The sequence below is a fragment of the Sinocyclocheilus rhinocerous genome, unplaced genomic scaffold (assembly GCF_001515625.1).
Source record: "Sinocyclocheilus rhinocerous isolate Xijiao unplaced genomic scaffold, SAMN03320098_v1.1 scaffold357, whole genome shotgun sequence".
In the NCBI taxonomy this organism is placed as follows: domain Eukaryota; kingdom Metazoa; phylum Chordata; class Actinopteri; order Cypriniformes; family Cyprinidae; genus Sinocyclocheilus; species Sinocyclocheilus rhinocerous.
Genome location: NW_015649568.1, coordinates 311,266 through 328,509, shown reverse-complemented (window position 1 = coordinate 328,509; position 17,244 = coordinate 311,266). Strand labels below are relative to the sequence as shown.

Sequence of the window (17,244 nt, the reverse complement as noted above, 5' to 3'; positions counted from 1 at the left end):
CTAAAATGACGAATGGGACACCCTACGGTCCCTCGTGGACTTAACCAAAGTCCCTTTAAGACAAGTCATGTCACTCGGCAGTCCATCTTTGAAACGCCTCTCGGGCATGCAAGTGCATCTCCTATCTCTTTGAATGGGAAAACATAAAATTCTACAGAACTGTTCACTAAGCTTGCGATTAAATTTCATATTTTTAATCACCAAAGAAATCTGATATCAACTGTGTCATAAATGTTGTTTATTTTGCTCAAATAGCGTTATAAAAAGCTTATTATTCAGGCTAGATAAGCCAGTGTGCATGCGCAGCCCTGAGCGCATGTCTCAGAACGCTGACTGTTTCTATAGCAACCGGGACTTCTAACGGCAGCTGCAGTGACGCGTTGACTTTACCGATTAGCGATTGGCTCTTTCATTCAGAAGGCGGGGCTTCCTGCGATTGAGCGGCCATATTGAGCATTGCATTTTTCCCCATTCAGAACTATACAAGTGACACGTCTTGGGTATTCTATAGTCTTTGACTTAACGGACACGCGCATGCGGCGGCCATTGTCAGTCCGCAAGACCGAAAGTGCGCATGAAGTGTTCCATTTGGGACAGGGCCTAAGTCGAATACACTTAACGCCGTCTGCTGGACTGCGCGCTGCATGTACTTTTATTTTCACCACATGCGAACTCACGAAGAGCCCAAAGGCACTTTACCTCCTCGTTGCTCCACGTTTGCCCTCTGCTCATTTTGTTTTGGATACACCGCTCGTTCCACGTCGTCAAATCATGTCGCAAAACGTCGCATCTTGTCATTACTTCCTGTTTTTGGTTTGTTTAGAAGTATTTGGTCCGTGTTGCATTCATATTTCATTCAAACTGCCGCTTTAAGTCTAACGCACCTTTTGTTTGGGGTATTCGGTGAGTTCCGTCACGATATATACGTCATTCAAGCTGACAAATCAGGTTGTGAACGTATCACTATGCCTTTAGGTTCTGTGTCTTTAGGTTCGCTGTCAAAAATGGCAATGTGAACACTAAGCGGACCAGGACCAAATGTATCATTTTCCTTTTTGGTCTGGACCAAATGAACCAAACAAACCGAACTACAAGTGTGAACACCCTTAGCGGTCTCGGTCCGCTTGTTTGGTGCGCACCAGGGCTTGGATGGCAGCGTTCACACTTACTCAAACAAACCGCACTAACAGAGCAATTGCACCAGGGTTCATTTTAATCAAACCAAACATGACAAGTATGAACACACCCTTAGGTTTAGGGATTCAGACAAATTTTGGGATGCATCATTTGTGCTAGGACATGAATGTCACCTCAAATCATGTGGCTTACACTGCTATTACTTCTATTACTTGCAACTGCATTTTTGCCTGGTGGTTGAGCAAACAAATCCCATAGATTTATACTGAAGGAGGGCCCCGAGCCATATTTAGAAACCAAAATATCAGGTGAACTCTTCTACCTCATGACCACTTATCAACCATCCAGAACACCTTAGCAACAGCAGTTGTGTCCCTAAATATGTGTTTATACACTATGCACTCTAGCGTACTAAGTTATTTTGTCATCCAGCATCAAAGTCCGCTAAGTATGGAAAAACTGTGACAGTTGAGTGCATGAAGTATCCAACACTTCGGCTGTAACCGAAATCACCCCCATTCACTATTCCCTATATTACTCCATCTAATATAGTCCACTGAGAATAAATACGAGTAAGCGAATTCGGACACTGAGTGCAGTGGAAGTGCTGGGATCTTCTGGCAAGACGAGGTGCATTGTGGGATTGAATGAGTGCACTCGATAATGTCCACTATGGTTTTGGACACCATTACAAATGGCTGTCCCATCAGATAATGCACTATATAAGGGTATAGGGGGCTATTTCAAAAAAAATGTTCTCAGTTAATTAAGTGCATCAACTTGGTTTTTGAAGTTCACTTTTTCCTCATTCCTCATTGTTTATACTACAAAACGACAAGTACTTGAAATTCAGTTGGGAAGTCCTTTTGTGTTGAGGGTTTCTTCTTTTGTTAGTTTTGATTGCTTCCTCATTTGTAAGTCGCTTTGGATAAAAGCGTCTGCTAAATGTAATAAGTGACTCACTATAATCTTAATTGCAGTATTTTTTTATCCATTATTTTTTCCCTTCTTTAGGCATTCATCTCGCTAGGACGAGCCTTCAGGCTTATTTCTCCACAGCGGGCTGCAGAGTCCTATGCAGTGTTGCCAACTAATTTTCAGGGGAAGTTGCTAAAGAAAGGTTGATTTGTTGCTAAAATAACACATCTGTTCTATCTTTATTTGACCCTCTAACTCTAGCACTTTTTATTTATCATAATAAACAATTTTAATTATCTATTTATCTTTTTTATTTAAAAACAAAAAAACACTAGCGTTCCATGTTTTATTTTCTATCTACTTGTTTTTCTTTGTGTGTGTATATTAATTTTCAGGGGAAGTTGCTAAAGAAAGGTTGATTTGTTGCTAAAATTTGCTAAATGATGTTGTGATGACGTTGCGTGATGACGTCATTACGTAATCACGATGCAAAATTGTCAAATCTCAGCAAAAACATATATATATTTTATATATGTTAATTTAGATTTGTTCGTAACAATATAAATGCATAATATAATATTAAAATATAAATGACTTTTTAAATCCATTGAATTATCAAAAACTTACACATTTTGAACGATTACAATTTAAGTGTTATACTTTAAAGCAGTTTATTAGTAGTTAGTTAGTATGCTGCACTCTAAGAAAAGTAAAAAATAATGCACAATCTACTGTGTTAATATGAAGGAATTTTCTGGATTGATTTTTCCACAGGTTTTTGTACCTGCATTTTAAATTACGCATTGTATTTTGTGTTTTCGGGTTACAACGGATAACGGATAATGTCCTGGAAAATTACTAGCACCTTTTCCATTTTTCTGCATATTTTTCTTACAGTGTACTATAAGAAACAGTGTAACTCATCAACAATCGCAGGTACAAGCTACTAACAAAGTGTCTCATAAATGAAAAATAACAGTATTCAATTATTATTATTATTACTATTAAACAATTGCAAATAGCAGCTATCTTAATTCCTGTAACGTGTGTACTGCTAGGCATCTCTGGTTTCCTCTTTTTGTGTAATTTAAATGGTAAATTGTGCCTTTTTATCGTTTGAGTCACTATTCAAAAGTTGCTAAAAGCTGCCAAATAAATTTTTAAAAATAGCTAAATTTGTTGCTAGGTGCTTTTGGAAGAAAAAGTTGCTAAGGTAGTCTGAAAAGTTGCTAAATTTAGCAACAAAATTGCTAAGTTGGCAACACTGGTCCTGTGTTTGGACTGTATGATGAGAAGAATGCTCGCCGTGGATGAACTCTCTCTCTCTCTCTCTCTCTCTCTCTCCAGCCCGCGCCCCTGAGGTTCTGCGCTGGCCGCTGGGAAACCCCGCGGAATGTAGAGGCGGAGCGCGCAGTGACAGAGAGCCGGGCGGGGGTGAGCGGGGGGAGGCGGAGTCACGGCACTTCTGCCAGGGCCGCCATTTTTGCACAGGGAAAAGAGACAGGATTGAAGGGATCCAGTTTCTAACTGTCGGCACAGATACGGACAAAATTATCGGGCTTTAACAGACTCTAACTGTACTTTTGGATTAGAGCACCACGAAGCGAAATACAGGTGCGAAATAGCGCGATTTGTAAAGCTTTGTTACACATCCGCGGTGGAGAGCGAAGTATTGTTTTGGTTGTGTGGTAACTGTTAGATCAGGCGGCGGGGTCTCACCCGAGTCCCCCGTGTCTCTATTCACAGTTATTACAGTGGACATCAACGGTAAGTACCTGCCGAAATCCTACAGCTATCTGCTTGTTTATTAGAGACGGTTGTTTGATGCCAGTGGCTAAGTGACTTGCTGAAGAGGGTCCCTTCCTCGTGTGGATGCTGAAATTGGCTTTAATGAGCTTGTATTAATAGTTTGTTAAAATTAGATGTAATTACAACGCCGCTGTGCATTTGTCAGCCCTCCTTTTGAGGTATAACGTTAAATCCCACCTGACTTGTTGTAAAGAGGGCAATCCGAGCAGTGTATGACTTAATTTAGCAGCTAAGGTGGCTAGCTAGCTCACACCCACCTTTAATGCCTCACAGAAGGAAAGATCTTAAATTGTATCGCTGTTTTATAGTGGTAGCAACCAGAAAAGCGGCACACAAGAGTAGCGGAAACTCGTTGTCGTTTCTCTTGCGTTGTTGTAAAGCTGCTAGCAACACCAGCAGTCACTGGTATTATGCTAGCAAGTTAGCCAGCCAAGAAAGAAACAGCTCAAAACTTCAATAATCTCTTTAGATGCTGGGATGTGCTGCAAAAAAACTGCTCGAGTGTTTCACGTTTGGTGAAGTCGTGGTCACGTCCCACGACATGTTGCTCCCGCCACTTATCTACAATCCTGACGGTGATATGCACACGTTTACAACTATATACACGTGTTTTTGTTGTGCATTTTAGAGAATGAGAGGTGTGAAATGTTTAAAATGGCACGTTGTGCTCTGACAGAGCCTGCAACAACAGGGCTTTTGTTTACACCTCTCAACTCCAGCTAACCATTCACTAGGTCCACTCTTACCCCATACCCAGCCCACAAACACACTTTTTAAGCCTATTGACTGGCACTGACTCATAGTAGTAAGGCCATCTAAAATAGGATATGTGATTTTAATCTATTGTTTTTGGACTTGCTCTAATCGCTGCAGAGAATAAGACTTAGTGCTGCTTAGCATAATAATGCATAGAGTTAGCAAAGAGGACAGAAAATGAGCGCTTATTTAGTGTCTGCCTGATGTGTTTTGTGTGGTTGTGTGCTGATGAGTGCTGCAGGCGTGGGGGAGGGGTTCGGGCTCGGTTCATGTAGTCAGATCTGCTTTAGCTTTTCCTCAAACTGGACCAGAACCGCGCTGCTTTACCATCGAACTGCGCAGTTATGCCATTTGTAGCCAATAAACCGTCACTCGACGCGTTTTTAGGTTTAGGACGATTAGGGTTTGATATTTATTGTTGGAAATTTGATTTATACCTCTATGTAAGGAAATTAAATGCTCCAGTGTATCATATCGATGCGCATTAGCATAACAAGCTAAGCATTTAGCTTCACCGACTAGCTGTTTGCGAGGATGTTGATTAATTAGTCGACCCGACGCGTTTGGTTTAGCAATGTAGACGTGCTAACAGATCATTTGGTTATTTAAACGCCAAACGAAGTCGTTAAAACGCACTTTCCCCCTCATATAATCGCGTAACGTTACATTGTGAGGCAAGTTGAGGTTAGCTAGTCGTCGTCAGTCAGAATCGCTAGCTACGCAGAAACGACGCAAACACTTCGTTCCAGCACAAAAACAGCGCATTTGACAAATAGATACTTAAGCATATGTGAAAAGGCGGGTTTCTTGTGATCTTGGCCGTTTTCTGTCAAATTTCAGCGAGTCTTCGAGCGCAGTATTTCCTCTCAGGTGCTTAGTGAAAATGGCGGATGAGTTGATGTTGTGGGAATGAAAGCCTCCACACCCCTAGATCAGCTCACACACACTGCAGCGCCAACACACTCACCCACAGGCAAGTGCACAACACACACCAGAAAAATACATTGCTGTGTTTCACCAAATATGATTATAGCTTGCGTTCACTGAACGCTTTAGCACATAAACTGAACCACATGAGTGTGCTAGATGTGCAGCCTTGTTGCTAAACCTAGATAAACCATCATAAATGTATGTACGACACTCAAATCTCAGCTCATTCATGAAGCAAAGTATAATAAACGACAAGTGATCTGTCGTTGTTGCCCTTACAGTGTTCAACAAAAGGGTTCCCCCTTCAAATGGTTGTTTTCATAGAGGATAAACAGATAATTGTTGTCTTTACTACAAGTTTAAGTGTGCTAAACATGAGACAGGTGTTGGCAAGATGTCACACTGGAATTAAGTAAAAGTATAAACATGCAGCCCTTTGTGGAAGGAACAATAAGGGATTTATTACTGGCACTTACTCATCTTTGTTTCATAGTAGCACAGACAAACTTCAATCTCGCTCAAACAACTAATCTTCTTCCTTCCTTGTTTCACAACACAATACATTCTAGGCCTGGGCGGTATGACGATATATGTACCGTTTCATCGATAGAGGTTTTTGCTATTCTACGATATGTAAATAGTGTTACACAATGTTATAGCAATAAATAAATAATCGTAAATAATTTAAAAAAACGGTTCTTCCGTTGACTCCTCAGAATGAGTTCTATTTCACAGCTTATTGTGCTTGAACGTTCAAATACACACAAAATGCTGTTAATATTTTTAAGACATTGCAATGTCTTTAATAAAAAAATATGAATATAATTAATACAGTGAAGACTGTTCAGTGTTTTTTCGTTCGATTTGATTTCTGCAGTATTTCTTACATGATACTGTTAAATAGACCTGCTGTACCTGAAAAACTTGAAGCAATAGGCTATTTGTTTCATTTATATCTTTCTTATATTGTATTTCTCCTATTGTTATTTGCACATTGTTTCTAATTTGTAATTAAGAATAACTAAAATTACAAAAATAGCTTCTTTGTGAAATAAAATTACTCATATTGTGAAATAAGAATTTCGTCATACCACCCAACTCTAGGAAATTCTTTTGTCACATAGTTTACCTTACTGGAGATTCTTGACTATGAAAGGAAAGGTTGTGCTGTACCAGAAACCTAGATGTGTGCATTGCCTCACCTAAAGTATTAACAGGAAATGAGATGTTTCTAGAGCTCACGTACAACCATCTGCATCTTAAAACTACTCAGCAATTACAGTTTTGGTTTAACGGCCACACCAAGGAGTACAACTTTATTTGAGGATGCTGTTGAGTTTACTGCAGTATTGAAAAGAGCGCAACCCACACAGCTGTCATATTTCTCTCATGATTACTGCTCCCTCCCTCTGGTCAGCGGGGAGTTTACAGGTCCAGAAGAATGTGGTTATTCATCAGAGCGGTTTGATGGGGTAAACATGGGCCCTAATGCGTAATGAATTAGACGATGATGCTGCAAAAAGGTCATCTTGATCTTGGATAGGAATGCGAGTGACTGCTTGTGCGTGAACTGATAGCTCTTCATCGGGGGCTTCAGTTATCCAGCGGGTCAAGCCATCACGCCGCACAAGAATGCTGATGTTTATGCGTTTTATCACACGTTTTATATGCATGTGTTGTTGTAGCTTTTGGAGGCAGGTAGAATAGCCCTCATCCTGCGTAACATACGTTAATGTTGTAAATGTGTTTTCATCAATAGAAATCACTTAATTGCTGCCTTTGTTAACCGCAGCGCTGTTCCTATAACTTTTGGCACTATGGTCATATTTGGAAAGGCTTTCCGTTATAAAAACTAAGGCATTGCTCCAACAGCTTTTTTAAAACGCCAATTTGTGTGTATTTCTTGTAGAATCCAGTGATATGTGCTAAATGATTTCCTTAGCCAAACTGTGAGACTGGCCTCTGTGGTGCAAACTTTGGCAGCCACGGGTGAGATGATGGTCTGAGACTCTTGCCAAACACATGCTTTGGACCCTTTTTCTTCAGGACAGCACCATGGTTGGGATTCAAGATGGCCATTAAGAATGGATTTGTCATCTATTGTATAAATGCTGATTTGCTCCACGAATACTATATTTTTGTCTGTGGCAACTTTTTTTGCATGGAAAAGCTCAAACCTATGCTTGAATGCAGATAACGAGAGGAGCAGACCGTGAGACTGGCCTCTGTGGTGCAAACTTTGGCAGCCACGGGTGAGATGATGGTCTGAGACTCTTGCCAAACACATGCTTTGGACCCTTTTTCTTCAGGACAGCACCATGGTTGGGATTCAAGATGGCCATTAAGAATGGATTTGTCATCTATTGTATAAATGCTGATTTGCTCCACGAATACTACATTTTTGTCTGTGGCAACTTTTTTTGCATGGAAAAGCTCAAACCTATGGTTGAATGCAGATAACGAGAGGAGCAGACCATGTACAGTGCAGGCTGTGGCTTTCTGACAGGCGTTTCCTGTAGGTGGAGGTCCAATCGTTGGCATGTAGTGGTGTGACATCACAGCGAGGCTGTGCAGCTGTGTAAAGAGGATGGAACATCAGCCTACGCACATCAACACACAGCTCACAACTCCGACAGCGACACCAGAGGGAAGTGATCCACGCGGAGAATGAAGCAGAAGCTTGCTTTGCTGCAAAAACCTGGCTTGTTTTTAAATGGTAAACGTAGTGCATTTCAACCACGCTGTGTCTCATTGGACGAAAACACGGCGGATGAACTTGAAGAGTTCCGAATGAACACTCGACGGTCTCATGTTTTGCATAACCTGTCTTTTTTTAAGGTCATTGCATCCTAGGGATGCATGGAAAGGTTAAGCTTGTATATGACAACTGATATAAGAAGTGAAGATTCTTATTGTACTAGGGCATAATAAAGTTATATATTCTATTATTTTGACTTTATTTCAGAACATATCTGCCTGAATGTTTGAAACATGCAATTCCGATCAGCATAAACAGCTCAGCAGCAGCTGCATTCACCATCCTGTCTGTCAGGTTGTCACGTCACACACGCATTCTAGCCTCACTGCACATGGGTGACTCAACGCTGTGTGTGTGTGTCTGTGTTGACAGAGGGATGGAGAAGTAAAGTGGACGAGATGGAGGTTATAAAGGGAGAGAGAGGCAGGTGGCTCAGAATCGCAGTCTCAGGTGACGCATCTATGCACACTGGGACACACACACATGCTAAAACCTGACAAAACACACTCCAGAGCCTTTCCGGTTTTCTCGACTTGTATGAGATGCAAAACTTACAAGATACTGTGTTTTTATATGTAGAGCCCATGTTTTATTGAGCTGAGGTGTGGTTAAGCGTGTATGCTGGTGGCTAGTTCCACCGGGAGGCCTGTTAGTGCCATAAGGTCACGTGAGAGATGTGCAGGGAGGAGCTGTGGGCTCAGGTAACCTGTTTTTGTTTGCTGGCTGTAACCGAGCTCTCTCAACGGGCCCTACCTACATGACAGGTGTCCCATAGAGCAGACAGGCAAGGGTGCAGCACCTCATCCTACTCATTTAAAAATGTGTGATTGATTGTTATTGTGGGGTGTTTGTGATGTAATGGTGCGAGCTAGGCTTGAAAATCATGTAGCTGTGCCATCATGAAGTCTGAGTGGCCCTGACTGTCCTTTTCGCCCATGGCACTATTGTGACTGACTGATTTGACTCCTGCACATCCGTTCATGTGCATACACTGATACTCCAAAACTGCTATTAAATATGAGGGAGGAAATTTGTCTTTGTTTGGGTTTTAATGGTTTGCTAAGGCAGATATTTGAACAAACCAGCTTGAAATGAAAATTCATGCAGTCTGTTTTCTAAATGGATTGTAATTACCTTGCTGTGAACAATTCATCAAGATTTTTTGACCTTGTAATCACAGGCCATATTTAGGGACCAGAATATCTTAGAGACTTCGACTCGGCCAGTATGCAACCACATAGCAACATACTTGAAATCTCTCAGAAACGACCTAGCAACAACCTAGCATTGTAGCTGTGATTATCGCTATGGCAGGCATCTTTCAAATTTTCTTCAGAAATAATAATAATCTGGTTTTCTTGATGAAACACGCTTTTCTAGATGGGGGATGTGCATCATTGATTTTGTTTGTCATCAGTCATCCTTATCTAATTTAAGAATGTCAAGTGTGCTCATTAACGCTTGTTAGAAAGGCCAAGATAAAATACATGCCCAAGACATGTCCTTGCTTACTGGCCCAAGTCAAAAGAGCCCACCCTGAGGTCTTTATGAAATTCTGGCCTCTGGACGTGGCTCAGGTCTGTGAATTTTTTTCACCTGTTTTATCATCCACCAAGTTATTATTTGTCTCTACAGCACTGACGGTGCGTGATTGTTCTCGGATTGTGGCGTATTTGTCTCGCAGGAAGACGCGAACAAGATGACACGACCTCGTACCTCATGCATCTTTATCAATGACAGTCAGGAAAAGCTCTCGGCATACGTTCGTGCATTTTTGAGGCACGAAGTTGTTTAAAGCCTCAGTGTAGTGTAGGCTGCAATGACTTCAGCCTGCGAGAATGGTGTGAAGTCACATCGCCGGGGCTAGCGTTTGGAAGCCTGCTCTATTTCCATCACTCCCCGCTGAAAATCAGACAAAGTGAACCAGGAAAATGACTGTGGGAGAGAGCGAGGGAGAAACGGGGAGAGAAAGGAAGAAAACATGTGTTGACACTCCTACATGAGTCTGTGGGTTTCCCTGCCTGCTGTAGCGAGCTGCTGGAAGGAGGAGCTTCCCGTACAACATTGTGTCTATACAGAGAGAGGAGGGAAAACAGTTGGATTCAGCTGACAGTTTCTGTGCCAGAAATGCTTTCTCATCTTCATTCCTTCGATGGATAGTTTGGGAGCCACTGGAAGGACAGGACAGAGGAAAAGGAATATTACATGTGATGCATAACATTGCGTGTGTTTTATATATTTGTTTCGAAAGCTGCTTATCTTTTCATAGGCTTTTTAAATGGCTTCTCTTTCCTCATGACCATTTAATTGGTCTCGTATTCCACAGCCATCTCCCCCTTTTCCCTCCCCGTCCACCGCTCCCTTCCCCTCTGACTGTCAAGGGCTTATTTAGGAAGTGCAAAGGGGAGGGAAAGAAATCCGGGTAGGGCAGGGAAGCGCTTTTCTTTCTTTTTATTTTCCTCCCTCTCTCTCTGGCTGTGTGCCTCATGAGTGGCAGACGGTTCTACTAAAGGAAATGGGCGTGTCGGAGGCAGTCTGAATGCTTGGATTTAGCCAGGAATGCTCTACTGTACTAGATTTTTCCACACCTCCCTTTTACATTTTCGAGGAGGGTGATTTTTGATGATATATGCGTGTGTGTGTTTGAGGGAAAAGAAAGGGTGCATTTGGCTGTTTGGAGAACATATGTGATGGTTATCTCTGTGTGTGTGTGTGTGTGCGGAGAGGAAGTGCGCACGCGTACATTCCTGAGCAGTGACGGCAGGATTGCCCTGCTGAGGCCAAGAAGAACAGACTCTGTGTGAGAAAGCTGGAAAGAGATCACTGTATGCTTTCTAAGGGAAATGGGTTTATTACACAACACAATGTTGTCTCTCGTTTGCTTTTTCCTTTGTTTGTTACGCCTTCATGAAGAGGGCATTGTAACTTAAGCTCTGTTCCAAAAATAGTAAGCTGCCTACTTAGGGAGCATTTTAGGGCACCTGTGGTCAGTGTGTCCTACAGGATTTAGTTTTTGAAGAATGGTCTCCATTCCCCCTTTCCAAACCCTGAAATTCAGCTTGGACTTGGGTATAAAAACAACAACAATATTGTTTCTAGCTGTTCTCCAAACAACCAAAGTTAAAATACCATTTATTACAATCTAAATACTGTAAATCTTTTGTGGATATGTATTACGCTTACTACACATTGTCATGTGAACAGCAAGTCAGTAATTGAACTGTTTTGTTTTGCTAAGCTTACATCCATGAATATTGGCATTGTAATTTTACTGTTCTGTAAAATAAAATAATAGTAGTAGTAATGATAATAGTAATAATTATTATTATTTATTAATTAATTAATTTTTTGTAGTACAATATTACTATATTACATAACTATATAAATATTTCTTTATTGATTTGTTTTTATAACTTAATAAAATCAAATTATTATTATAGAAACATATTGAATGGGTTCTATTAAAAAAAACCTGACTGGCCTGAAACAGCTGAATTAAGAGTTTTTTGTTTGTTTGTTTGTTTGTTTGTTTTTAACGGTTTAAAAAAAAAGTCTAGGGTTTTTCCTTAAATCCTCATGCTAAAATTTAACATATGTAGTACATCCATCATAGTGGAATCAGTTGAGATATAGATAGAAAAGGCATATACTTCAGTGTAATTAGGTTTTATGTGTGATCTGTATTTTGCTAACATCAAAACTGAATTCAGATCAATTGTGAGTGGCGCCTCCTGGTCTCTATTGGTGTGGACAGTCATAATGCTGCTTATTAGTGATAATTTATTTGAAGCTGCAGATTCGGGTGACGTTTTAGCTCATCCGCGCATCACTACTGCTTATGTATAGCATTCCAAATCAGTCACTTATTAGGTTCCAATTAATTCAGGATACAGCTGCCTATGTAAACAAAAGACAGCAAGACAGTTCACTAGATTTGGAACAGAGCTATTATTTCCTGTGCTTTTTCAAGAGCTGTGAAACTCCATTCATTTTTCACAGCAGTTGAAACATCCCCAATATATCAGACCCACTGCGCTTGTGAAAGCGACCTGACTTGGACAAAAAAAAAAAAAAAGATTTGCCTACAGAGTAAATCACACACTAATGGACACATGTTGTCAGATTAAAGCCTCTCTCTTTATGGTCTACATAGGGCACACACATGTCTCACGCACATCACACACAGTTTAGAAGTCAACATGCCGCATGTGCAGATGACAGTCTCATTGTAACTTATTTCCAAACAGTGAGCAGAAGACATGCCACCCTCATAGGGAAGTGTAAGTGTGTGTATTTATAGGGGCATGTTAAGGCTGGTCAAGGTGTGTGTTGTGTGCAGGCATGTGAGTTCATGTTATGTTTATTTGCAGTGATCTGGATCACAGTCTTGGTATGCAAAGTCCAAAATTAAACAAATGTGGATTAAAATTGGCTTTGGCGGGTAAATAGTTAAATCAATTTAGATTATTTTGAATTTCAGTTTTATATTTGTTTTCTTTTTAATAAGATGCTAGTTCATCAAATTATTTAAATATAAATATAAAGTAAAAAGAAAAGATTCAGTGATTGTCACATGACACCTAGGCCTATTTGAATAAAATGTAATAAAACAAATTTTTATTGCTCTACACAGTTTGCTTTGGTAAATAATTCTTAAAATGTTGAATAAACATTAAGATAATATAAGATATCAAATATATAAATAGCAAAATATATATTGTCTCAAGAAATAATGCATATAAATATGTATGTATATATATATATATATATACATGTATGCATCTTTCTAAAAAAGTACTCCAAAAGGAAACACCAAAAGGACACCAAAGAACCAAATGATATAAGGAGCCCATATAAGCACATATGAAAGAAAAAAATAAAATATCTGAATTGTATAGTATGTGTACAGTGCAACAGCAAGTAGCTTTTTTACATTTTAGAGAAGTCAAGTTGCGATACTGAACAGGGCCACATGGAGATGCCAAAAAAAACCTAAACCAACCGCCTGCTGACTGCATATATCTACTACAGTACACGGATCCATTCAGAATAACTAAACAGCAACATACACATGACAATGTCATGTGAAATACACATCAAAACATTATCGAGAATGTGTGTGGAAACACTGTGAATGTACGGAAATGTCTGCATAAATACAATGTGTGATCAGTGCGTCAAGAGCGCTCATACACGCATTAATATAACCGACTCACGAGTGCTTACTGTACGACTCGTGTACGCCTCCGCAATCGTCTTTACCTTGATTGCAGTCTTCATCTATCAAAACTTTACTAGCGAGACTGGTTATCCAGTCGAGAAACCGTAGTTTGCGTCTCATCTGGCCATACAGCGGTGGGATGTGTTGGCAATCCATTCAGTCTGTACTTCACACAGCGCGTGTGACGTGTGAGGGCTCGCGCTCTTCAGAGACAATCACAGAATATGACGGAGCTCGTGTTTAAAAGCGAAACACACTGGAATGAATAATTCACTGAAAACGCTACACAAGTCTCTGTTCTCTCTGCAATATCTGATGTAATCAGCCTGGTTTCCTTTATATTAGCGCTGTTTTGGACGGATTGTTTGAATGCATTCGCTTACTGGATCATTGGACTGAAAACTAATATATATGTTAAAAATATATTTTTTATTAATACATATAATTGATGGACAGTTTTTTTTTTTACTGACATTGATTAGTAAGGCGAAGTCGTTAGCACAATGCTAGAATTCCTCCGTCCTGTTATCTGTTTTGTAGCTGAATAGTCTTGCCAAAATCCAGGTTTCATTTGTAGACTATATGTCCCAGCATCTGGCCCGTCCTCTAGTCCCACTTATCACCACAACACACACACACATACTCACATACTTTAATTCCTTTGTCACCAGTCACCTTGTTTGTTGTTCAGGGAAGAATGTCAGTGTGACATATTTAGCCCCTCTGACCAGGACTAAAACGTTACTTGCAAGGGAAGCCCATGTTTGGCTATTGCGGCTGTCTTTTGATGTCCGTCAATGCCTGTTCCCTCCTTTATCCACAGAGCTGCTTCTCTTCGTCTGCCTCTACCCGACACATACAAAGCTTAATCATTAAGCTTTCCATTCTTTGTTTTTTTTGCTTCTGCCTTTTGCACACAAATCCTCTCGCAAGCAATGCGGCAACCACACGTCTCTGTGCACGCTCAAGATGAGTGGACGTTTATGGATGAGAGCGGAAAATATAAAAGGCCGCCTCCATGTTGTATTTCCTCTCTCTCTCTCTCTCTCTTCCTCCTTCACTTTCATGGTGGCTGTGACCAAGCATGCAACTGCGCCCCCTTGAGTCGATGCGGAGTCACTTCACCCTGTTTGTTGTTTCTACAAAGGTCGAACACTGTTATTGGACGCGGTTTTGCCACACAATCTTCACTTCCCCTCCCATGTCTTACAAAGGACATGTTCAAACATTTTTTCCCTTTTAGGGCTAAGGAAACTTTACCCAAACCAACATGTTGAAGCACAAACCCGATCTTTAGTTGTTTATCTATTTAAAATTAAAGTAACAAGTTATTTTATGTATAGTATTCCTGTTAACTGAAACCCTTGATGTCTGCAAGAGTGATATCATGCCTCAGGGCCAACCATGGCCTCATATTTGTTTTATGAATCATAGTTACTCTTTAAAAAGCCACATCCTGTTTACAATACTAACTGTAATGACCCAGGTTTCGTAATATGTGCCCTGTCTGTGTGTAGTGTCTATGAATGTGCCCCATCACGTTTATATGGCTCTGTTTGTGTTATATCTAGTGTAAAGTTGATTGTCAAACTTTAAAAGTGATTTTTTTTCCTCTGTCTTTTTGCAGGCCTTGTGGATGCACTTAGATGTGTGCAATGAGTGCTGTGGCTGACATGCCTCAGTGTTTTGGATTGCTGTGCTCTGGACTCAGTAGGACAAGAGACTCCCAGCACAGAACGTCATGAGCTTAGTCATCCCAGTAGGGGTGGACACGGCCAACACCTCGTACCTGGACATGGCTGCAGGCTCAGAGTGAGTTTCTCTCTTTCTCTCTGTCCTTTCATATTGACTCATCACTACCGTTCATTTCATTTTGTTCATTCTCTGGTTGCATCAGCAGAGAGAAACGCATCTGTAGTCAGATTTTTCCACCAACCGCTTCCGTTCTCTCATCTATCTGCTTCTTTCTCATCAGAAACATGCTCTGCTGCTACTGCATCCCCATAGAAAAAGAAATGATTTTTCAGTTGTAAGAATTACAGAACCTCAGACACTTTGATCTTCTGAGACGGACAATACACACACAGTGCATTAACATACAGACATCTGTTTCCACATCTCACTGAGAGAAAATGCGGGAAAATGTCTCTAACATATGCATTGGTTCCTCCTCATCCCCTTCCTTCCCTTCACTCAGCTCACTCAGAATAGTCAATAGTAGAATATAATGTTCTACGTGAATGCAGGTGACATTTACAGTTATGTTTGGTATTATTTGAATAGTCTCAGGGCGTCTGGTACAATGGTTTCATTCTTACAAGTAAACTAAAAGGTGATACAGATCCTAAGAGTTTAGAGATATTTGGCTCACTATAGAGGGTGTGCCATTTCCCAGTGTCTTTCATGCAAATTACTTTGTCCCAAAAGGTGTTAACTCTACTTGATCAATGCAAATTTCAATTGTTAATTTCTGTCTCAATTTCGGGGGATGATTGTCTTGGTCTTAAGGTATTTAAGTGAAAACTGCAAGAAGATCAGGGCGATTCTGCAGTCAGAATGAGCCCATAGTATGAAGTGTGTCCACACACTTCATACTATGTATTTTTCTAAAAGTCAGGTATGCATCTTACTCTTAGATTCATCTTTGAGAATTTGATGTTTTGTATTGATTTGATGTCTTTGAATTGGCTATGTAATTGGCATGATACATATTTACCTGACTGATAATAAATTGTTACATTTGATTTTATTCAGTTTTACTCTGTAATTATTAACTCTAGTAGATTATGTTGTATCCTTGTTACCGCATTTCCTGCGTCAGGTTAGTAACGGGATAAAATTCAGTTGAGATGGAGCATAGGGCACACCAACTGTATCTTTAGAGATCCGGCTAACACTTGGTATTATTTCAAGTGTACTTAGATTGTAAGGGCTTATAGGGAATTTCTGTTTAGGTCAACTGGATGTTGTTCGACCAACCTAAATAGTTGATATTTAGATAATATTATATTTATATAATATTATCTATCCGATAATATCGTCTACCCAAGACCCGCCTCCACCACGCCCCGCCCCGCCCCTGTCGAGACAACATTGCCGGCATGCACCATAATTACACCAGGTTCAGTTTGGTCTTAATTATGGGCACATTAAAGTTTGATTTTACTTTTCTTAGTTTGTGCTTAAACTAACAGAAAACGTTAGCTTTGCTGTTATGTTGGTGTTGCTAATTTCCACTCTGTTCTTACCAAATTTGTGTTTGAAATTAATTTCGTTTTGTGAGAACTGTTGAGGAAAAATAATAGAACCCAATTTTAAGTTCATCATGGTGAAGTTGGACATTCTGGCGGTGATTGTAAGAATGATAAATGTATGTTGATATCATATAGTAATGTCTTGAATAAAATATGACTATTTCCGATGTTTCTCATTCTTTTTGGCTAAAAATAACTGCTTTATTTATTTAGAAGCAGGGTAATTTAAATTTCATTTTTGTATTTAAATTTTTATATTTTTTATTTTGTGAATCAAAATACAACGGCCACAATATAATATTCGCTGCCGAAACTCCGAACGCGTGCATGTTGAGGGGCGAGCTGAGATATACTGTAGTACTATAATGTCTTCATCCATTTGCAACAAAACTTTATAGTTTTGTTGCAAATGAATTAAGAATTTATAGTGCTATATCTCAGCTTAATTAAACATAATTATA

At 40.0% G+C, this 17,244-nt stretch overlaps 2 protein-coding genes across 2 annotated transcripts in view; both read left to right on the top strand.

Moving 5' to 3' along the window:
• kdm7aa (lysine (K)-specific demethylase 7Aa) overlaps nt 1-5,567 on the top strand; it is a 38,688-nt gene extending 33,121 nt beyond the window's left edge. The window contains exon 19 of the transcript XR_001636622.1: nt 5,557-5,567. The gene's annotated coding sequence lies outside the window, so the exon portion shown is untranslated. The remainder of the gene's footprint in view (nt 1-5,556) is intronic.
• kmt2e (lysine (K)-specific methyltransferase 2E) overlaps nt 3,450-17,244 on the top strand; it is a 44,079-nt gene continuing 30,284 nt past the window's right edge. Inside the window, 2 exon segments of the mRNA XM_016515492.1 lie at nt 3,450-3,822; nt 15,157-15,341. Coding sequence (XP_016370978.1) covers nt 15,271-15,341 — 71 coding nt within the window. The 5' untranslated portion in view covers nt 3,450-3,822; nt 15,157-15,270.